Source organism: Lampetra fluviatilis, chromosome 9 (assembly GCF_964198595.1).
Source record: "Lampetra fluviatilis chromosome 9, kcLamFluv1.1, whole genome shotgun sequence".
Taxonomy (NCBI): domain Eukaryota; kingdom Metazoa; phylum Chordata; class Hyperoartia; order Petromyzontiformes; family Petromyzontidae; genus Lampetra; species Lampetra fluviatilis.
Window position 1 is genome coordinate 15,678,113 of NC_136283.1, and position 23,464 is coordinate 15,701,576.

Consider the following 23,464-nt stretch of genomic DNA (forward strand, 5'->3'; position numbering starts at 1 on the left):
TGACGCAATTGCGCGCGATACGTGGCCCGAGTGATGTCGGTGCTGCTGTGTAAGGCAGGGGGTGTCTTGAGGAGGGACTGGGACTCAACGCTTCCCGTACGCGATGTCCCGAGCGCGTCTCGAACGAAGCAGAGGCGAATCGGATCGGACTCGCCGACAATGGAACTGCGATGACGTCGCTTTGAAAATGGGCATCTGAGAGCCTTCGTTTATCTGGGTGTCTGCAACTCCTTGTTTGAATGCCAGAGAGACCAAGAATCCGACTCCTCCATAATGACAATTGTCCTCTCTCCCTCTGATAGAATAAGAAGTCCATCTTTAAACGCAATGAATGTTCTGTTTGTCTCCTCGCCTCTCTGAATTCAACTATGATAAATAATATGCACAGGCTTGTTTTTCGGATATTGTGTGCGTGTGTTAATTATGCTTGTGCATCACTGCCAACGCAGCATCGCCAAATTAAGTGGTTACATATGACAATATATTCAGGTCTATATCCCATTGCGCTCTCATTTAAATCCAACCGCCGCCCCGCGGAGGCATCGCGCACGGCTGCCTGAGGTCCGACGTTTCGCTGACAGAGCCGCCTGTGCGCACGAGGGCTCGCGCTCGCGCGATGGCCATGCTCGCCGCTTGGCTGCTCGCGTCTGCCTCGAACGAGAGTGCACGCCGTTATTGATGAGCGTGCCGCACACAACACGCGCACACACATTGCGCGTAGCGGTCGGGTATAGCCCGCATTATATATGAATACGCGCGCGTGTGTTTATGTCTCTCCGCGAAGACCGTACACTTGTGGGTGGATGGGGGAGGGGGGTGGGTAGATTCGAGACAGAGATGGGTGGCTGTGGCCAGTGGGGATGATGGTTGTGGGTGGAGGGTGGTGGGATGGATGGTTGTGGGGGTTTGTGAGAGGGGGGGGGGGTCTTAGCACACACTGTGCCCCCACCCCGACCCCCCACCCCCCCCCCTCCTACGGGCTTTCTTTTGGCCACGCAGTCTGCCAGCTGCCTCCCCTCTCTCACTTGCGAGGTGGGCGACGCGAGATGAGCATCGCCCCCGCACACAGTGCAGCAGCAGCACCTCTGGTCGCCAAGGGACCGCCGCACGCGACGTGGAGAGCTGAGAGAGAGAGCACAGGGGCTGATCGGCGTCTCTCCCCGCGAGACTCAACAAGCCGCGGTGCGCGCAGCCCTCCGTGTCCCGCAGAGAGGAGTGATCTCGACTCATCTCGATGCGGTCTCTGATTAGGCGCGAAGGGATTAAAGGGACCGATGGACCTTGGTGACTGTGCCTGGCGCCGCGGGGACGGGATGAGCGTAAAGAAGCGCAGACCGAGTGCGTGCACCGGCATCAGCTGTGTTCGCTGATCCTCAGGGAGGACTGAAGCGAGTCTGCCACACACCTCCCGTGATTTCCGTCCAATTTTGTTTGTTTTACGAGCAGCGACAAATACAGAAGCAGCAGCAAGCCAACAGCCAGAAGCATCGACACATGGATTCGTCGTTGGTTTCACCGTTCCCATCATCACCATCATCACCATCGAGGGCACTGCCACCAACAGCAACACTCCTACCGGAAACGTCACGAGCAGCAGCAGCAGCGTCTCGGCAGAGGGACGTTGCGGCAGACGCCGTAGAGTGTCAGGAGCAACAGCAGGAGCAGGATGAGGGATGTGCAAGGGTCGTGGTCGCGGACTCGGGGGCGGAGCGCGCTGGCGCTCGTTCCGCCCCTCGCCCCTGGAGCCGAGCCGAGCGCCCCGCGCTGTCCCCACGCTGCCAAGTCCCCGGCGCGGGACACTCGGGGTCCGAGCCGGGACAGCGGCCCGGCTCTCCCCGCGATCCCGCTCCGGATCCAGCTCCCCCTCATCTGGAGCCAGCCGCATGTCCACCCCATCCACGCGCGGTCGAGGCTTGGCTGGATGACAACCCGGACTTTGCCAAGTCTTACTTCGCCAGGAAGGCAACCAGGTGAGTGTGCAGGCTCACTCGAAACGTTCCGAACCTCGTTCGGCTTCGCAAATTAGAGAGAGCTGCTTGTGGTACTGCGTTGGCAGTGGTGCCCGGGCACACACAACAACAATTGAATAACGCTGCCTCCGAAAAGAAAAGTACACTAAGCGACGTTTCGGGAAATTATCCTTCTTCCTAGCGGAGCGCTCAAAACGGCATGAACGCCGGCGCACCGCGCCCGTGTTCGTATCGCTCCTCGCTCGCACTGCATATATGGTAATAACACAAGTTGCTGCTCTCAGGAACTTTGTAAACAATGCTCGTGCGAAACCATACGGGCGCTAGTTGTGTTCGCCACCGGGGAAGAAAGCGGCGTTACAGTGAGTCGAGGTATAGGGTATGGTTTCTGGCATGGATGGAACACGCGGGTTTTCTGTGTGTGTAATCATGAGGGGGGGGGGGTGAAATCAAGAGTCCCGTCCTGCGCTCACAGATACGCCCGTGCGAGTCGATGATGGTGGATTCCGGAAGAGGGCACTTTCAGCTCAGGGCGAGAGGAGAGGGGAGGCAGCCCCGCATCTTCCCCACGGTTCGCAATTCGCCGCTATCAGTAGCAGCAGCAGGAGCCGTAGTCGCCCGTCGCAAGCTAACTGCATAAGGCGAGCGGGGCCAGAGGGAGCCACGGGGCTTCCACTGGAGCCGCTCAGCACGCACCCGCTGCCTAGGGCGATGCGCCACGTGCTCTCGAGGCGGTCAGGGTTCTGTGACCCCCCACCCCCTGCCTACCACCACCGGCGGTTGCGTGAAGACGAAGGCGCGGTGTGTTTGATGAGTGCTTCGCGGAATCTGCGTAACGGTGAGCGCGGCTGGCTTCGCTTTTTCTACCACGCTCGTTGCACGGTTGCGTTGCCCATGTTGCAGTACATCCGTGATGATTGTAGACACAAAGACACAGATCCCCCATGTAGCCTGGACGGACTGTTGGGGCAAGTGTTGTTAGCGAGCACCTATGAAGTCAAGCACGGTACACGAGGGGGTGGGTGGGTGGCCAGCACCATGCCCGACCGCCTTTGTCTCCCCAATGGCGATGGTTATACACATCACCAGTTACTAATTTGAGGCTGAGTCGACCTAGGGGAGGCCCGTGACCGGTTCAGATAATCGTCACTGGTGTTGGCCGTGAGCGGTAATCAAACCTCGGTCGCCACGTTCGTTGTGCAGCCCGCTAACAGATGCGCTAACCGCTGCACTACCGCTCCCCACGAGCACAATCTCACAGCCATCATCATCACTGTCTTGTATGTATGCACGTATGTATGTTGAACTTCTTGTATTTGGAACGTGTATAGGAAGCGAACGTTTCGGTTGATCACCCCTTTTCAGCAATACGAATACACTCCCTTAATGCTTGTTGAATGCATTTTTTACGACTAATTATAAAGCCGTATTTTAAATGAGTATCCTATCAATGAGTCATCGAATTGAATGTGTAATGTACAGTTCATCCCTTAGTCAATGCACTGTTGGATTAAGGCCTTCCCCACGCTCCATCAGTCTTGCGGATGATTTGGCCATACTTCACCACGCTGGTCAGTGCGGCTTGGTGAAGGGGCGGCGGGGAGGGCGCAGGACCGCTTGAAATGTCACTCGCCACTGATGTTAGCAGCCGCGGCCGGGAATCGAACTGAGGTTGCCGATTTCATAGCGCAGTGCGCGGACCACTGCGCAACCGCTCCCCCACGTCATCTGGCACGTCTACACCCTTAACAATTAGAGGAATTTTTTTGCGTGCAAAAAGCTCGCCCTTAAATACTTCGGCGTATATACATAGCCCACGTGCGGACACTGTGTAGGCATTGCCATGGGTCTGCGAGCGTGACTTGGGAAGTAGTGGCTGCGTGCGTGTAGTGTGCGTGTGGTCATTAATGAGGACCGGGCTGCTGACCTTATATAGCTGCAGACGCATTCATGTACATCACCCTTGCGTGCTGCTTGCTCGCAGCCTGGGTCGCTGCAGATCATATCTCATGTTCCTACAAAAACGACGGCTTAGGTGGATGCAACACCAGGGTGACATCGTAACTGTTTTAGGGAGAGAGAACAAGTTTTGCTGGCTGGCGAGCTGGCTGCCTTTCACGTCCGGAGGGACGAACGAGCAGATGGCCACGTCCTATAAGGTTCATACGGTCTGCCGGTATTGTATATGTATGCAATTATATCTGTACATTACAACCAAGTCTTCATTTCTCACTCGATATTTTTTTCCGGAGCGCTGCTATGCTGGCTCGGAGTTTGGCTTATCGCCGTAAGGCACTACCACTAGAGTACACGGCGCCCATGTATGATCATCCTGCACTATTGTTGGAGCCTATACAGTCCTCCTAAAGTTCTCCGAGGACAAATTAAGGAAGCGAGACGGGTGTGGCATGCTAAGTCCCGGGGGAGGACGTTTTAGGGTTTGTCCTGGCTGAGAACAAAATTCCCTGATTCAAACATCAAAGGCCAATGAGACGCGTACACTCATTTCCATTCCCCGATGTATGGAGGTGGCGATGCACGGCCTGCACTTCACAGCCTCGCAGGGTGCACACTCTACGAGCAACGATCGCATAACAATCCACATCGGGTTTATACATTCTCAAGTACGTCGAAATAACGATGGAAATTCACCAGCTTGTGTTGTTGTTGACATTAAATCTGCCTTGTACCTGTCAATCAAAAGACAACGCGGCTTGTTGGCAAACCCTTCGTTAGAAGCGGGTGGCGTGGCCGTGCCGTGGCTCAGCGTGCCCCTCCCACTCTTTGTCCGCCAACGATTGTAGAGGCTCAGCATATTTGCGAGACCTTTATGACCCCCGAGCAATTAAGGCTCATTACTGCACTTACACGGAGCTAACGGCGCTCGGTCTACGTCGTGCAGTTCGGTGGACGTTACCGTCACCGCGATTTGACGTTGGAGAGAGAGAGAGATATGACTGACATGACGTGTGGAAATACTGTGCGTGGAAGAAGTGTAACCCCGTGTCTCCGGCACATGTGACAAGATGGTCTTAAAGGTCTCAGGTCGAATTAAGTCTTGACGCTCTAAATTCAGTCGACAAACAAGGCTCGACACGCAGCTTCATAGAGATCAGCAGGGGGTAATGTTGTTACAAGATGTTCTGATTCGCATCGAGGGTTAGGATGCATTCGTCATTGAAGTCCATCACAAATAGACAATCGTAATCGAGTAACACTGATTCCGTTTATTTTCGACAAGGGTTAGACATTTGACATTTGGTATAAATATACACACACATACCGTACACATAGAGTCGACTAAATGTGAATTTTTTTTTTTAAGTCAACGTTTTTCATTTGGGCTCCTCTAAATTGCGGCCTGAAGATTGAGATCAGCGTAATGTTCTCAATGTCTGTAAGCCGTCTTCTTAACGCCTATAAAAATACGGATGAGGGCTTCGCCGGGTCATCAGTGAAGCAATGAATTGGCATCCGAAGAGTGTGACGCTAAAGCCGATAGAATGGTGGGCACGTTCCACTTCGAGCAAGGGGCCGTCCATAAATGACGTCACGCACCTGGGGGGGGGGGGGTGGTCAGAAATTTGTGACGATGTGTGACGAGGGGGGGGGTTTGAGGAATGTGACGTCACATCAAAATGCGCAACTTGAAATAAATGTAGACAACACGTTCTACTTCATTAAATAGACGTTTTAATAAATGTTTTCTCCTACAACATCAGAGTGCAGCGCCACATTAAATACGCACTACAATGACAATAATTTAAAGCGATTTGAAGCATGTTTTATTTTTAGAATGGAAATATGGTTTGGGGGGGGGCAGAGCTTTGTGACGTCATATTTGAGGGGGGGGGGGTCTGACTTTTTGTGACGCCGTGTGACGAGGGGGGGGGGGTAAAAAAATCGTCCAAAATCGCGTGACGTCATTTATGGACGGCCCCTGACTACAACAGTGATCACATGGGCATAAGACGTGGACTCGAGTTAGCCTTGGGCCACTGAAGTACCTGGCGGAATTAAAGAGAGACTATTATCATCAGACATGTTCAATCCACCGTTGGATGAAGGCCTCCCCAAGCAGCCGACACCTCTCACGATGCAGGAATCCACCCTGCACCTGAACCGATGTCATCGCTCTATCTCCTCGACTGGCGATCTCGCTCGCAGACGCATTTCCATTCCTTGGCTGCTCGTGCGTTATTTTTCTCGACCATCTCCCCCTCCTAGCGACGCGTCTTTCCCAACCCCACTGAGTTTGCCTGACCGTGGCATCGGTTGGGATGGTGGGGACGGACGTGGGGATGCTAGGCATCACCGGGCACGAACGAGACAACGCCTTCTGGATGTGACCAATGAGACCAAGAGAGACGATGGCGCTACATTGCGCCGTGACGTTCGCGTCCAGTGAAGAGTCTCTGGAAATCAGTGCACGGGGGGGAGTGGGGGCTGATGCGATAGTGGACGCACGCAGGGATCAGAGCAAGTCAAGAGACGTGTAGGCGAGCATGACGAGATGGCCTCTGGTGGCGTGGGCTCTCCAGGTAAATGTTCGCCTCCGTTGCGGCACATTGTACTAAAGAGCTCTCTGTACATCCTCGGTGTGCACGGGTGGGAGCTGGTGTGTGTGTGAGAACATGTCAACTTGTGTGTGTGGTGCCGTAGTGTAGGGATGAGCGTGCTTCCCTACGAAGCCGGCCACCCGAGCTTAATTCTCGCTCACGGCCAACACCAGCGAAAATTATCTGAACCGGTCCTGGGCCTCTCACCTAGGTCGACTCAGCCTCAAATTAGTACCTGGTGGGGTGTGTAAACATCGCCACTTGGGATACAAAGGCGGTCAGGAGTGGTGCTGACCACCCGCCCCCTAGTATGCCATAACGGCCTTTATAGGCGCTGCTTGCTAACAGCACTTCTCCAACAGTTTGTTTAGACTATACAGGGAGTCTTTATCTTTGTATATGTGCAATCACATATACCTTTTAATTCCATGAAAAAAATACTTGCAGCACCACTCCTATCACCGTCCTTAGGGGAAAGAACGGTGACCCGATATCCGACCTCCAGGAACAGGTCTACTTGTTTACAGAGCATCTCTGTGAAGTAATGCCATGGGGTAAGGTGTGGACATCTCTGCTGAGGCTACCGTGCCTCGAATATTGGAAGAAGTATCCACCCCCTGTGAATTGCTGGTCGAGGTGCCATCTTTTGAGGAAGTTAATACGGGCGCTTCAGAACCTGAGGCCACGAAAAGCACTGAGCACAGATAATCTCCCAACGAACTGCTGAGGGAGGATGGTGTCTGTATGCAGACTGCCCTGTATAACATCATCACCAATGTCTCGACCACAAGACAGGTTCCGCAGGATTGGAACGATGCCCTGGTGCTCCCCCTTTTTAAGAAAGGCGACCGTAGTGATTGTAACAACTACCAGGACATCTCCTTTCTCGGTGTGCCAGGATTCTTTATTTAACATTGCTTTGCCAGGCACGCTGAGGAGAGGCTTGACTCAATGCGGTTTCAGACCGTGGCGGACCTGCACAGATGCTATATTTTCTGTCTGCTGCAGCAGAGGTGGAGGGGATTTCAATGGGACCTACCTCTTCGGTTTATTGACCTGGTTAAGGCATTTCATATCATCAGTAGGCCAGGGCTCTGGGTTGTTTTTCCTGCTTTTGGGGTCACTGACTCTATGCTCATAATCATTACGGACCTTCATGATGGTAGGCAGGCCCAGGTAAATTTGCGTGGCTGGAAGTCCGTGTTCACGTTGGGGTGCAACAGGAATATCCTCTGGCTCCCATATTATTTAACATATTTTTGAACACGTAGTTCGAGAAGCTTTCCATGGCTGTACAAGAGACATTTCTATCTGGTACAGATATATTTGGAGGCTGATCGATGCCCGAGTGCGGTCAAGGGATGGATCCCTATTGGTCAACCTCAGTGTCGAGTGATATCTGAATCGATCCCGAGCCTCCCCAAGGTCGACTGAGCCTGAAATGATGCCTGCTATGAATCTGTCAATATCAGCACAGGCGGAGAGGGGGAGGTATCGGAGTTGCTGGCCGCTCGACCCGTCAGTCACGCGCGCCTTAATAGGTGCTCGCTAACAGCGTACATCTCGTGTAAAGAGACGTATAAATCCGCATATTGACACAAAGATTGACGTTTCGGACAACGATCTTGAAACAAAAGTTTCTACTCGTGAAAAAAAATCGGAACAAGCGTGTTGTTTGCGAGCACCCTATAAGTTATGCAATGACAACGAAGAATGTTTGTAGCCGGGCTCTTTAATCAGCTGTGATGTGTGTGTTTGGCACGCGCGCTGTAATCTGTTATGCAGGGAGGAAGGAATGCGCTGTGATTTAAATCGATCTTGATCGTAAACAAAAGAAGCACGGACAGCTTCCGAACACTCGCAGGAGTGTATTAAATTAACGGTAGAGTCTTTGTGGCCTAAATTGGTTTACCCTGGTGCGGAACGGTCGACAATGAATGCGACCAAATTCAAGCGAACCGCGCCGGACAACGCGCGGGGTACGAACATTTATTTACACGCCGCATGAAGTCGTGGGACGAGCGGAGCGTGCGCTCTTTTTAGTTTCACTCCTAGACTGGAGCGTATTATGCACGCGGTGTTTTGAAGCATGCAGCTTGCTCCGGTGGGAATCTTGTGACAAGCGTACCGGGAGAGAATCGCGCACGAGTTCCGCGAATGATCAAAAATCGGACACGCGCCCAGCGAAGCCCCCATACGCGCCCCTGCTCCGCAGCGGCGTCTGGAGACCTCCGTGCTCGTGTCAGGAGCGCCGCCAGGCGGACGGCCGTGGTGGTGCAGGCTGCTGAGGCTGACGCGGGTCCTGTCGGGTCGGTGTGTGTGGGTTGGTCGGTGTGTGGGTCGTGTGGGTTGGTGTGTGGGTTGGTGTGTGGGTTGGTGTGTGGGTCCTGTCGGGTCGGCATGTGTGGGTTGGTTGGTGTGTGGGTTGGGGTGTGGATCGTGTGGGTTGGTGTGTGGGTTGGTGTGTGGGTTGGTGTGTGGGTCGTGTTGGTTTGGGTGTGTGTTGGTATGTGAGTGAGTGGGCTGGGTGAATCAACGTCCAATGACAGCATTCACACTCCTAAATGAACAATGTGATTGCACTGACATGTTCATGTGCATAATAGAGGTTGTTTTTGGGTCAGATCGCGGAAATTAGTAAGGTTTGTCACCTAAACAAAACGTGCTAATTAGTTACTACTTCGAGCACTGTGAAGTTTCGTGGGGGATTTCATGCAGCCTCATCAGGCGATTAGCCTGGGTTGTGAAGAAGTCTTCCTCTTCATGGTCATAAATAGAAGAGTGGAGGTGATGTCATCACTGTCAGGTGCGAAGACCAGGGGGGGGGATTAATGTAGTCATTCAGATTACAATTGATAATTTTAAGAGGATATATTGGTTGGGTTATTCACAGTTATTCATAGCACGTGTTGATGTGTTCATGTTCTATGAATAAGGGCATTGCTCAAAACGCTGCCCAATTTTATATTATTCATCTTAAGGCCATAGTGTTCTTGACGAATATGTTGACTTTTCTGAAATGTTAATTGTTTTGTGATGTTCTGTAATTGCACAGGAACCCCCATGTCATTCCCAGTACCAGGGCGCATGCCAGCCAGGCTACGCCACTGCAAAGACAAATATCCCCCGTATAGCCTCAACAGACTGTTGGGGTACGTGCTGTTAGTGAGCACCTATGAAGGCCAGAAGGGCACACGAGGGGGTGGGTGACCACGCCCGATCGCCTTTGTCGTCCCTAGTGGCGATGTTTACACACCGAACCAGGTACACATTTAAGGCTGAGTCGACCTAGGGGAGGCTCAGAACCGGTTCAGATCATCGTCACTGATGTTGGCCGTGAGCGGGAATCAAACCACGGTCGCCAGATTCTAAGTGCAGCCCGCTAACCGCTGCGCTAACCGCTGCCTACGAGCACAATCTCGGGTTGCCGGGTTCGTAGCGCGGCGCGCTAACCGCCACACTACGGCTGCCCCCTGTCAATGCGCACACACACACGTGCACGCTGTCCCGCGCACCCACCCAGCACATTCAGCAGGGTAGCCAAACAAACACATATTTTGCCAAACTAAAGTGGTGCTGATGAACAAACGTCATTTGTCATTTGGAGACGACAGTTGGGCGAGACGCTTTGTATAAACTCGGTGATGGATGATGTCACCCGTGCAGAGAGATGATCAACGTGTGGTTTGAAGAGCGTGTGCGACCCGTGGTGAGCGCCGACCGGACCTCCTCGTCCCGTGGAGTGGGGGGCGGCTCCTTGGGCCACGCGGGGGCCACCGGGGCCGGGCGCGCGGTGGACGAGTGCAGGCAGTCCCCTCCGCGCAAGATCTCGGCCTCCGAGTTCGACCGACCGCTGCGGCCGCTGCTCATGGAGGACCCAAGCGATGGCTCGCTCACGTTCGTCCTGGGCACGGAGGCTGCTGCCCCGAGGTGCGGTCCCCCAAATCGCCCGGCTGTGGTGCGGTCCCCAGGGTCGCCCAGCTTCGGGAAATATTGAATGTATAACTGTTTGATCTAAATATATAGTTTTTTTTTGTCGAATATTAAATGCATCTGCATGAGACATATATAGTTAAGTATCTTGGTGGTGATTATGGTGACGTTGGTGACATTGGTGATGGTAGCACTGTGAAGGTGGTTATTATGGTGATGTATGCAGCAGCAGCACCCAGAGGATCTAGTTCATCCTGCGCTCGCTACCTGCAGATCGTGGTCGTCCCCCCAGCCGCACGTGGAGGCCTCGGACATTCCCGGGAGGGCCGCGTCGGGCTGCGTCATGGCCACTGCCGCCGTCGCCATGGTGACCACCGTGAGCGCGCACGGCACCGGCTCGGCGCGCTCCGTCTCGGGCGAGAGGGAGCGCTTCCTCGAGCTGGTCAAGGACATTGCCTGCCGCCTGGACGTCGTGACTCTGTGCCACCGCATCCTGCTGCACGTCAACCAGGTCCCCGCAGCATCTGGAGAAGCCACCCGAGTTTAGAGGGGGAAAGAGATGAAGCAGTGGAGGTTACAATGTTTTTAGTTATTTTGCACTTAATTCCGTTGGGTAGATGTATTCAACATCTCAAACTACGCAATCTAACCCAGAAATCTGTATTATGGATGATTTTGGTCGCGAAAGCCTACGTGTTAAACTACAACTGGATTTGCAGAATTACTGGGAACAGTTTTGATAATTTTATAAATTATTGTCATCAAAACTCCAAGCCAATTTATATCATTGTATGAAAAATAAGAATAGGTTTTACCCTTTCTGTCAATAAAACAGGAGGTGTTAAGATGTTCAAACACCAAATAGAAACCTTTTGCAGGGAATAAAGTCTGCATTATCCACACACACACAGTACTTGTGGTGAACATGCACACATTTGGTCAGCTTTGGCAAACACAATTTATATCATCTTTGCACTCTGGGCTGTGTGACCCGAGTTTCATACCCAGCCACAGCTGACATCAGTGGCGAGTGACATCTGAACCGGTCCTGGGCCTCCCTTAACTGATCTACATTGACCCGCATTGCAATTATAATCACGGGGAGACCATTGACAAAGAGATTAGTTCTTTAGCATCCAAAAAAAAATCTGCTTCCAGTCTGGCCAAAGCTATTTGTTATCATGGTTGCTGAGCAGAGCCAGCAGCAGACAGCAAAATAGGTTTTTCAATTAAAAAGTTACGAAAAATACAGCGTTGTTATGTTCGTGCCGACGCGTTGCGCCATCCCAGGTGCTGACGGCCGACCGCTGCTCGCTGTTCATCGTGCGCGAGGACAGCTCCCAGGAGCGCTGTCTCGTGAGCACCCTCTTCGACGTGTCGCTCGGCTCTACGCCCGAGCAGGCCCGCACCAGCTGGCTGCGGCTCGCCTGGGGCAAGGGCATCGTGGGATACGTGGCCGCTACGGGCAACGGCGTCAACATCCCCAACGCCTACCAGGTGCGAGCGGTCCTGGCACGGCGCCGGGGGCGGGGGGTGGGGGAGCGGTGGCTGGGCCCTGCACCGCCAAATGTCACCTTTGGCCCAACCCAAGTTCACACTCCTCCTGAGCGGTGAATTGCTGTCGTGATAGCCCACACAACAGGGGGGCAGTGGTGAGATGTTAACTACCTCGCCTGGTATGCAGGAGGTCATGGGTTCGATCCCGACCCCGACGCCAGTATATTTGGAGTTTCCATGTCTCTCTCCCTGTGGTCACGTGGATTTTTCTCCGGGTCCTCCGGTTTTTCCCTCCACATATAGAAACATGCGTTTAGAGTATTTGGCTGCTTTAAATTTCCACATGATAAGCCACTTTGTTGTACTATTATTGCTTGTGGCCAGGTTGCTTCTGGGAAAGAGCTCAGTGGGCCCTACTGGGTAAAATAAAAATTTGTTTAGTTTTTATAGTTTTAGTAACAGCTTGGTACATTGCCAGGGCTTGGGTGACATCTCGCTCGTGCCCCTGCTGGGCAGACCGAGAAGGGGGGGGGGAATTCTGTCTGCCTTGCTTGGTGCCAATTCTTTGGCTATAGTATCACGCGAAGAGTTGATGGGATCAGATACATTCTGGGTGACTTTGTCATCGGCTAAGCTAAGCAGGTTAGTACATGGACCAATAAAAAAATGTATGTCTATACAGCGCAGTGTGCAAGATGACCAAAGCGCTGGTACAATAATGATGAAATCTAAATTTAAATACAACTCTTGTTGTGATGTGCGACCACCATGTATGACAGGTGTTATAGGACTTGAAGCTATATGGTGGGCAGCAGAGAGCAGTGCAGCAAAATCAATTGTTGCACTGTACTTCTGTGCTTCCACGTCTATGCTCCCCACTTTCGCCAACCTACGCTGACCAAAATAGTGAGGTACGATCAAATAGATCCCACGATCCACACAGTGCGGAGAGGCCCCCGTCCAGAAGTGTATTGACAAAGTGCCGTTCATGTCCATGTGTAGCATTAGACTAGGTTGTGGAAAGCTGCGAATTCCGGTCTAGAGAGACAGTGCTGTCTGCTCTGTACCGAGGTGCGCCACAGTGGCGAGATGTTAACTACCTCGCCTGGTTTACAGGAGATCGTGGGTTCGATCCCGGCCCTGACACCTGTATATTTGGAGTTTTGATGTTCCCCCTGTGGTCGCGTGGATTTTTCTCTGGGTCCTCCGGTTCTTACCTCCACATTTAGAAACATGCATTGAGAGTGTTTGGTTGCTATAAATGTCTACATGATAAGCCACTTTGTTGAGGTATCATTTGTGGCCAGGTCGCTTCTGAAAAAGAGGTGCATAGCTCAGTGGGCCTTACCTGGTAAAATATAAACAGTTTATAACAGAGTTAAATCAAATATGCTCATTCACTTGCACCTTGTTCTAAATTTTAAAACTGGGCAAGGATCAACAGTAAAATTGAGCAGAAGCCTTCAGAAGATGCATTATGGGCAATGTGGCATGCAAGATGTGTGACTTTAAACGCAACTCACGAAGGGGTGCCCTGGGAATCGTTGCGGTGTAAGTAGCCGTACCGGTAAAGCATCCGTCAGAGAGCACGGAGGAATGCCGATCAATGCGCTGCTTATCCTCTCCACGTTTAGGACCCTCGGTTTAATGTGGAAGTCGATCTAATGACTGGCTACAAGACGCAGAGCGTGCTGTGTTTGCCGATTAAAGACAATAAAGGGGAGGTAAGAGAGCACTCTCACTTACGTGGCGATTTTGCCATTTTGAACGAATGCATTTTTTTCTGTGCATCATCACGATCCATTAGCAGATCGCCCGTAAGTGGCCACTGCACATTTCGTCATTTGTTTCCACTTTCCTCACTGTCTTGTGCCAGTATGTTCCAGTAGTGCCGCATCTCTCTGGCACCAATCTCTGATGTCGTCGTAAAGCCATTCTCTGTTAGGTCTTCCTCTCTTTCTGGTTCCTTCCATCTTTCCGAAGAACACACTTTTAATTTTCCTATTGTTGTCCATCCTACGTATGTGTCCAAATAGTGTCAGTTTCCGTCTCATCATCACTTCCTGCATCATCAGGTCTTCTTCGACGTTGGTCACTCTTAGGGTCCAGTTTAGATGCAGTATCCTCCTCTAGCAATACATTTCTAGTATCAATATCTTATCTCTGTCAGTCTTTCTTAGTGTGCAAGTCTTGTAGGCATACAACGCTGTACGAAACATGCATGTTCTTAAGATGTGCATTTTGATCTTGCAGCTGATTTGCTTCCTTCTCCAGATGTTATTTATTCCTACCATTACTCCCTTTTGCCTTTGCGATCCTCGTCCTTATGTCTTTCGTGCCGTCGTTGTCCCACGTCAGTAGACTTCCCAAGGATATAATTTTTTCTATGCATATATTAAAATAATTATATATGTACATTGTCTTCTTGGACACCCGGTGCTGCTGTGTTTGTGAAACAGATTGTTGGGGTTGCTCAAGCAATAAACAAGAAGGGGAATAACGAAGGGAAGTTCACTGAAAAGGATGAAAGGGTAAGACTGAGCGCATGACACGTGGAGTGAACCTCATGACTCTCATATTCTTAGGTTTTTCGGTAAAGTCACGTAGGTAAAAAAATTAAAATTAATAAAAGTTAAATAAAAAATAAAATAAAAATCACGACGTTTCGGAGGCAACACAAGCTTCCGTCTTCAGGTGGAACCGTCACAGCACGATAGCTGTATCAAGTGAGATAAATTCCAAGAAACAGTATTTGTATATATACTGGTTGAGGGTGGGAGGAGCCAAGGTAGGCCCTGAATATTATTTTTGTGAGGTTCGGTGCGGCTGAAGCACGCTGTTAAGAATGAGCCTTTGTTGTGTAAACTAGGTGCGGATGATGTAAAGGTGCGTGTAAAAGGGACTGAGCGTTTTTGTTATGTAGAGATGATGCGGCTGAAATCACTGCCAGGAAATGAGTCTTTGTTGTGTAGAATGGTTGACTGAGCCTATTATTATGTAGAGGTGGTGCGGCTTAAATCGCTGCCAGGAAATTAGTTTTTGTTGTGTAGAATGGTTGACTGAGCCTATTGTTATGTAGGAATGCTCCAAATATGTGTAGTTAAATCTTTTTTTCATGGTTAATAACATCTTTCCAATGATGACTAAGTTTGTACCCATCATCACGGTTGAAATTATGTCTGTGTTTGTATATTTGGATGGCCTCGTGTACAAACCTTTGATGATAGCCAGGAGGCTTGCAGAGCACCTTAGTCTCGGAAAAGACAATTTCATGAGAGCCCTCAGCGTTGTGACTCTCTGTGGCAGAGCGCAGTGACCACATTTACATTTGCATTGGTTGTAATGCATTTCAGCAACACCACAGTATCGATACTTGAAATGCACATTTACACTTTTACCAAAATGAAACCGATATTCTTATGGTTAAACATCTCGGCATAAGTGATTTGAGGTTTTATGCCAATGTTTCAACAACGATTTAGTTATTCCTGCAGGCATATGCCAGTTACACGTTTAACATCATTCAACATGTTTGACTTTCCAAATGAGAAACTCAGTTGGTAGGACAGCATGACTAGGAGGGCATGAATGTAAATCCTTGCCAGATCGATTAACTTAATTGTCCCTCTGGGGTCAGTAAAATGAATACGTCCTGGGAAGGCTGCACTACTTCATTATATGTCCTATGGACGATTGGTCCTTGTCATAGTACTGTAGAATTTCCACCACTAGCTTCACGACTGTTGGTGTACATGAACGCCGACTTTTTAATTCACTGAAGCGGCTCCACACCGACTCCCGCTGTGTGCGGGTGACCGTGGTGGCTCATCCAGCGTTTCTCTCTCTCTCTCCCGTTCGATGTCGCCTCGCCCAGGAGTTCGGGGCTTACTTGGCGTTCTGCGGAATCGTGTTGCACAATGCACAGCTGTACGAGGACTCGCTGCTCGAGAATCGACGGAACCAAGTGAGCTCTCCGGGCTTTCAGGGATTAAAACTATAAAATGGAAGTGGCATTGGCCAAAACATTACCTGCAAGTTGCTAAATTGGGATTACTCACAGCAGCGACATAGTCCCCTACTTCGAAGGCTTGGCAGGACCCTCCTGGCAAAAGCGTCTTTGAACCCAGTGAAGCCTAACTGTCAAGCACAATTATAATGAATAATAACTTGGAGATTCCTGGCCAAGGTGTTGTGGTTTTCCACGGTGCCAGTAGTGGTGTAGCATGGTCGGCATGGGCCCTGGTGCAACGTCTCCCCCCTCCTTCGTATGCGAGCGCCTCGGTCGTTGGAGCTGATGGGCCCTGCTGGAGCCGCATGGTTTGCACAGTTGATGGTCACAGCACTGGATGCCAGTGCGTGGGGCGCAGTCCAGCGTGGTCGCCCGTGGTGGCGGTGGCGGTGTCAGTTTGTTTTTTGGCGTGGAAAATGGGCTGCACCACGTGTTCGGTGCATGCACTTAACACACCATTTTCAGTTGATTTAACATTTTCAAAAAGGCCACCCAATACAAAGCTTTGTATCGTTTGAATGTATGTGTGCACGTGTGTGTAAACAATTGTGGGCAGGCCTGTATTGTCTGTGAAACATGAGCATCGTGCTGCTGCAATATAACGCCACCCACCCATTCATTACCTAGTTACCAGGTCGTTTAGAAAGGGAGTTCGTTTTCTGTTTGCCTCTGCACCGTTTGTTTGAGGGGTCTTTGTCTAGAGTGGAGTCCGCCACTATAGCTGGCCAGTTTGTTACAGCACCTGGGCAGAAGCTCTGTAGCGCAGCGAGTGCGGGTGATAGCGTGCAACATGGCACAGGTGAAGGTAAGACAATCTTTGACAGTCATATAACCTTATAATTCTAAATGTATCCTTTGTTTGTACTTAATACCTTTAAAACAATTACTGAATATGCATAGTTTGGGGGAAAATGCCAAATTTTGTCATTAAAGCGTATGTTGTATTTCTCTGAATCACTCGTATTGTTATTATTATAATTTTTCCAGGCAACTGCATCATTCGCACTTGAGTGTATGACGGTAATATTTCAGTGAATTAATATGTGCGAAGGGGAAGTATATATTCAACTGCTGCCACTGTGGATATATTCTGATATACATACATCTTGCTACGTACATATTTGAAGGCACTTTTTTTAAATCACGGGGTTGAGCAGTTGTGCGGTGGTTATTGCACTGAGCCACGAACCCGACGATCCGATGTCGCTTCCCGACTGTTGCCAACGTGAACCATTCCCCCCGTGCCCTCCGCCCCCGCCACCAACCCGTGGTGAAGTATGGTCAAACACCCCCCGTGACCGACACGGTTTTGGGAAGGCCTTCACACTTTCATCGTATAGCGGCGTTGCCATCTCACGTAATAGAATCGTTGCGCTCGCCCGAACGTGCCGGGCCCCGCCCCTCCGCCCAGGTGCTGCTGGAGCTGGCGAGTCTTGTGTGCGAGGAGCAGAGCTCCCTGGAGGAGCTTGTGGGCAGGATCATCGACATCATCCTCTCGTTCATGCCCTGCCAGCGCTGCGCCGTGTTCATCGCCGACAAGGACTCGCCCAACGTAAGGTCCCCCCGCACGCCCACGCCAGGGCCCCATACGACCCATACACGCTTGTGGCTCTTGTGCCAATGCACTGCTGGATGAAAGCCTCACCCAAGTTTGTGCAATTGTTAGGGGTTATTTGACCAAACTATACATTTACGAACAATACCAATGACTGATTTACCCAGAAAAGCCTATCCAAGTCCTACTACATTGGTTTGGCAATTTCCATTGTATACTGTACTTGTATACTGTATAAGTTGTCAACAACAACAAACTCAGCACATATGTCAACATTGCGGCATTATATAATGGGCGATGTTTCTGGTAATGGGCCTTCACAGTGCATGAATAGAGAGCGCAGTGGAGAGACAGAGTGGATGATAAGAGTTGGAGGCTGTTCTTGCTTCCACCAAATAATTAGTATAGTTGTAGATTAAAAAAAAAAGTCGCGTATCATTACTTGCCTGCTGTGTATGTGTCACTCGATGCCCCGGACACCCTTGCAATTGAGATGTCCCAGCATTCGGGATTATCTGGGCGAAATGTTTAAATAAAAAAAATACGACCATAAAAACAGATAATTTATCACGCACTGGCCAGTGAGGTTTAGTGAGGGAGGGGCGCTCTGGCGCTGCACACATCTTGTCCGTATTAAAACCATCAACAAACAAAAATCTCCTGCTTGGATCAACCGCACGTGGATAATCGAGAGTCTGCTGTAGCAACATAGCTCCCTACTGGCAGACTGGACTCGTCTGGCAAATTCAGTGCCTTCGTGATAGCCTCGTGCCCCCGTTTTGTTTCAAAAGTGTTCTGGGTGGTGGCAATGGTCGAAACGAACTCGCAACAGACAGGCAGCAGAATGAGTCTCCAAGAAGAACGTCGGTGTTCATGATGGGTGCAGATCTTTTCCAGGGTATTTCACAAGAGCCTCGAGGTGCCCGGTGTCGCAGAAAACACCTCTCAAAGGTACAGTTTGCGTTGTAACACAAATCGGTACTCGGTGACTAATTGCAGCTCGGCCTGGCCGGAACGCTGCTGCTGCTGCTGCTCCACAAATTATTCTAGCGCACCCCCACACATCCAACACAACGGCGATGTCGCAGCATTACATTTTTGTTACAAACTTGTTCATAGGATGATGTTAATTTATGGTACAATAATGAAGGATTGTTATTATGATGAAGCATATCTTGTTACTTAGCAGTGGTGCCTTGTGCCAAGTCAGCCTTGCAGCGTTCCGGTGAGACTTTAAGCCCTGGGGCCGTCCATAAATGACATCACGCACCTGGGGGGGGGGGGGTCAGACATATGTGACGATGTGTGACGAGGGGGGGGGGGGTGAGAAATGTGACGTCACATCAAAATGCGCAACTTTAAATATATTTAGACAACACGTTCTACTTGATGAAATAGACTTTTTAATAAATGTTTTCTCCTGCAACATCAGAGTGCAGCGCCACATTAAATACGCACTACAATGACAATAGTTAAAAGCGATTTGAAACATGTTTAATTTGGGGGGGGGGGGGAGAAGAGCTTTGTGACGTCATATTTGAGGGGGGGGTCTGACTTTTTGTGACGCCGTGTGACGAAGGGGAGGGGGGGGGTCAAAAATCGTCCAAAACCTGGACTTGTTTCTGACATGACTTGCGTGTTGAGAGTGGACGATATTGCACGACGCTTGATTGAATGCGTTCCTATCACGTTGTGCTCATCGGTTCGTCACTTCTCCCTGCCTCTGCCTTCCTTGCAGTGAAAGTCGGAGTCACCCGGTGAGTTTTATCTACGCCGAGTTTGTGATGAAGATGCTCACTCTCCTCAACATTGCCGATGTGCATCGCGACAACCGGTTCAACCTCCCCGTGAGTACAGCCGGTTTCCCTGATCCCTAACGCAGATGGGGAGGATTCTCTTCCTTTCGGTTGCCGGTCATGGATGTCCACGTTGTTTGCTGTGTTCAAGGTTGAGGAGAGGGGTAATTACAGGACGAAGAGTCTACTTTGTGCTCCGATACAAAACCGGAAAAAGAACGAAGTCATTGGTGAGTTCACATGGCCACGAATGAGCACACGTTTGCCCTTGCAAATGCTGTGTGCACACATGCGAGTGTATTTGAAACCATACAAGAAATAGTTTCACACAAATGTACTTTACAACGTACAGTCTGTTCTCCTGTAGCGCGGGAGTTGCGTTCCTGAAGAAACATCGCGTTGTAACAAATATATAATACAGGGTCAAGTGCAGTCCGCGATAACACGTGACATGCGTACGCATATAAGCATCCAGCAGCATTCCACCTTGTGTGATGGTGCTATACCGAAGCAGCCGCACGACCACTCGTTCCTACTCGCGTGACGTAGTTATGTTCACTTGATCACGTTATATCCAATTTGCATCCGCGTTATGAAAAAATGTGTTCCCTGATACAGTCATCGCGTTTGATCCAATTCGTGTTATGAAAACACACTCTATAGGGGATATTATAGAAACACTGACAGAATATATGAGATCCGGCCAGGTGGCTCAGCGGTCGAGTGTGTGGCTCGCAGTCGGAAGGTGGCGAGTTCAGATCCCGGTTGGGGGGTTCACTCAGTCCATCCCAGTATAGGGTCAATAAAATTGGTAGCACTTTGTGTGGAACTCAACTGTGGGATTGTCCTATGGATAGACTCGCCCCTGCCATATCTCATCAAGGAGCATAAACAGTCATGCGAAATCCAGTCATGCTCGCAGCAGCTTTTGGCTTTCCATCGAACAAAGACGGTCACCGCATCGCGCACTTTCAGAACGCTCTTCCTTCTGAGATTAGGAAGCCACTGGAGCTATGCACTTATGTTGCACACTCGAAATGAAGGACGTGGGCAGGTGCTCCAAATCGAGGGCAAGCACATTTATTGTGATTAATATTAATCTTGTGAAGAACAGCACCGTCACTCTGTAAAATGCACCAGCACGTGTCACATGCAGCAATTCTTCCGAGTCGCCATTAACCATGTGGCTGGTTTACACGTGCGGTTACTCATTAACAGTTTTCTCTTAAACCCAATTCTACTACTGATAAACCATCTTTGTCTTTGACAATCACATTTGCACATCACTATTCAAATATTCCTTTAATCCTAAGCTGTATGCCTATCTATACCATCCACTTATATCGGTATCGGACGCAACTGTACACACGGGGACGGTCGGCGGTGTTTCGCGGCGTCGTCCTGTGCCGGGACTCTCAACATTGGCTCCCCCGCGTGCGCCCACAGGCGTGTGCCAGCTGGTGAACAAGCTGGAGGAGGGCGCGGGCGAGGTGCGCCCCTTCAACCGCAACGACGAGCAGTTCGTGGAGGCCTTCGCCATCTTCTGCGGCATGGCCATTCGTAACACTCGCATGTACGAGGCCGTGGCGCGCGCCGTGGCCAAGCAGACCGTGACGCTGGAGGTGGGTTTCGACTCCAGACAAGGGCGCCTCTGTGTGTGTGGAGTTTGTGTATTCTTGCCCTGTTCTGCATGGCATTCCTCCAGGTTTAGGGAGGCCATTAGCCCAGCTGTGGATTGACCATGGCTGATGACAAGGATGATGATCAACAGCCAAAGCCATTCGGAGCTTGGGGAAGTGTTTGTGCTTTAGGTGCCTAAGCAACTGAATGTGGGTGGCTAGGTGGCAGGGTGGGGCAATGGCAACACTTTTGCCTCACAGCAAGAAGGGCCTGGGTTCTATTCCTGACTCAAGCACCTTTCTGTGTGGAGTTTGTTCTCCCTCTGTTCTGCAGAGTGTGACGTAATGTGTGAGTGAGTTTATGTGTGCGAGTGAGTGTGTCAAGGCCTATATATCATCAGTAGGCCTGGGCTCTGGGTTGTTCTTTGTAATTTTGGAGTCCCTGACTCTCTGCTCACAATCATTAAGGACCTTTATGATGGTGAGTCGGCCCGGAAAAAACTACGTGACCAGGAGTCCCTGTTTACCTTGGGGTGCGACAGGGATGTCCACTGACTCCCACATTATTTAACATCTATTTCGACCACGTAGTTCGTGAAGCCTTCGATGGCTGTACCAGAGGAATTTTCATCTGGTAAAAATACAATGGGAGGCTGATCGATGCTCGGGTGCGGTCAAGGGATTGCTCCCTATTGGTCAACCATGTTATGAATGCCGATGATCTGGTGATTGCTGCTCAATCAGAGGAGGAGTGGGAGGTGTTGCTGCTGAACCTGGAGCGTGCCACTAAGGGGTGGGGCCTTACCATCAGCCCCACCAAAACTAAGCACCTGCCTGGGTATTTTGTACCATCAGACACTCCACCCCCACAACTCCCAATGGCGATGGGGCAGTTGTGGAGAGAGTGGAGAGTTTTCCATACCTGGGCAGTGTGATCATGACTGGCTCCAGTTTGACAGTAGAGGTCTCACTCCGAATCAGTCGAGCTGTGTAACGCTGTGTGGAAGCTACCTGGTCTGTCGCTCCACATGAAGCTTCAGGTCTTCTCGGCCATGGTAATACCCTCCCTTATCTACGCTTGCAAAACGTGGAACCCCCCCTTATGGAACATCTTCACCAGTTATAAATATTTAGGCTGGCCTGCCTACGATCCATCTTGGATTTAACCATGCTGGATTGTGTGAGGAGCTTACAAATATTTGAAAGATCTGGACAAAGTCCTATCAGTGAGCTCCTCAGGCAGGCAAGGCTGCGTTGGCTAGGTCATGTAACCCGCATGTCCAGCCTAAACAGCTTTTGTTCAGCCGGATAGAGGGGACTAAACGGGCGTGGCACGGGCTAGAGAAGAGATGGAGTTATGTGGTACAAGAGGATGTGGAGCTGAGTGGACTTGCCAATGATTGGTACCAGCGGTGTCAAGATCAGCCTCTGTGGAGGCTCGTGAAAGATGCTACTGGGCAGTTAGAGGCAGTCGCCCTCCAGCAATAATGGAGGGCAGAGGAGCGATGCTCACAACTATGAGCGGAGTGCCGGGTGGCTAAAACACAGCAAGTTGGCACAGTAGGGGGCACAGATCGTGCATCGGCCAGTCATCTCAGTCAGTTGACCCATGGCACCTGGGTCTACCCCGTAACCTTCTGCCAATGGGCCGTCGATACTTCACGTGGCCTTAACGTGCACATAGCCTGGCACAAGCGCCGTGGTGACGTCACCGCCACTTAGTGGTGAATGGCGGCTGTTGTTGTTTGGGAGCAGTTGTATAGGGGTTCGAATATTGCACTCCCAACCCAGTGACCCGAGTTCGATTCCTGTGCATGGTCAACACTAGTGACGATTACCTGAACCGGTCCTGGGCTTCCCCTAGGTGGATTCGGCCTCAAATGAGTACCTGGTGCGGTGTGTAAACATCGCCACTGGGAAGAGACAAAGGCGGTCGGGCATGGTTCTGGCCACCCACTCCTTCGTGTGCCATTCCGACCTTCATAGGTGCTAACTCACAGCACTTGCCCCAACAGGCTGTTTAGGCTATAGGGGGATATTTGTCTTTGAGCGTGTGGGAGAGTGTGGAGTGTGTATGTTCTCCTGTTCTGCATAGCCAAAAATAGCGGACAATGTAACTGGTATTGGCCAAACATACCGAAGCTGAAATAATTACCCTGCAAATTTCTCAATTGGGATCACACACAACAGCAAGATGACCCACGACTGTCAAAACCTGGCAGGACCCTCCTATAAATAAGCCTTGAGACTCGATGAGGCCTTTCCTGGGTAAGCGACCTTATTAATAATGAGAATAAAGTAGTTGTAATGGTAGCGGTATTAATGATACGTAGCAGTCATTGCATCCTGCAGTCATAGCAGTAACGTGTGTGCTGTGTTTGACTCCAGGTGCTGTCATACCATGCCACAGCCCACGAGGACGAATGTGCCAAGCTGCAGGTAATGAACCCAGATCGCCGTGCAGCTCACATGCACATTTACCAGCATTTAGTAACTCAACTGCTGGATGAGACCCTCCCGCCTGCC

At 50.6% G+C, this 23,464-nt stretch overlaps 1 protein-coding gene across 2 annotated transcripts in view; it reads left to right on the forward strand.

Moving 5' to 3' along the window:
- Positions 1-974: 974 nt before the first annotated feature.
- The window catches only part of PDE5A (phosphodiesterase 5A), a 45,869-nt gene continuing 23,379 nt past the window's right edge, over positions 975-23,464 (forward strand). For both annotated transcript variants that reach the window (XM_078859929.1, XM_078859930.1), the window contains exons 1-13: positions 975-1,970; positions 10,196-10,459; positions 10,736-10,973; positions 11,753-11,959; positions 13,594-13,683; positions 14,419-14,490; positions 15,834-15,923; positions 17,380-17,520; positions 18,410-18,474; positions 19,262-19,370; positions 19,471-19,549; positions 20,766-20,941; positions 23,327-23,377. In XM_078859929.1, coding sequence (XP_078716055.1) covers positions 1,495-1,970; positions 10,196-10,459; positions 10,736-10,973; positions 11,753-11,959; positions 13,594-13,683; positions 14,419-14,490; positions 15,834-15,923; positions 17,380-17,520; positions 18,410-18,474; positions 19,262-19,370; positions 19,471-19,549; positions 20,766-20,941; positions 23,327-23,377 — 2,058 coding nt within the window. In that variant the 5' untranslated portion in view covers positions 975-1,494. The remainder of the gene's footprint in view (positions 1,971-10,195; positions 10,460-10,735; positions 10,974-11,752; positions 11,960-13,593; positions 13,684-14,418; positions 14,491-15,833; positions 15,924-17,379; positions 17,521-18,409; positions 18,475-19,261; positions 19,371-19,470; positions 19,550-20,765; positions 20,942-23,326; positions 23,378-23,464) is intronic.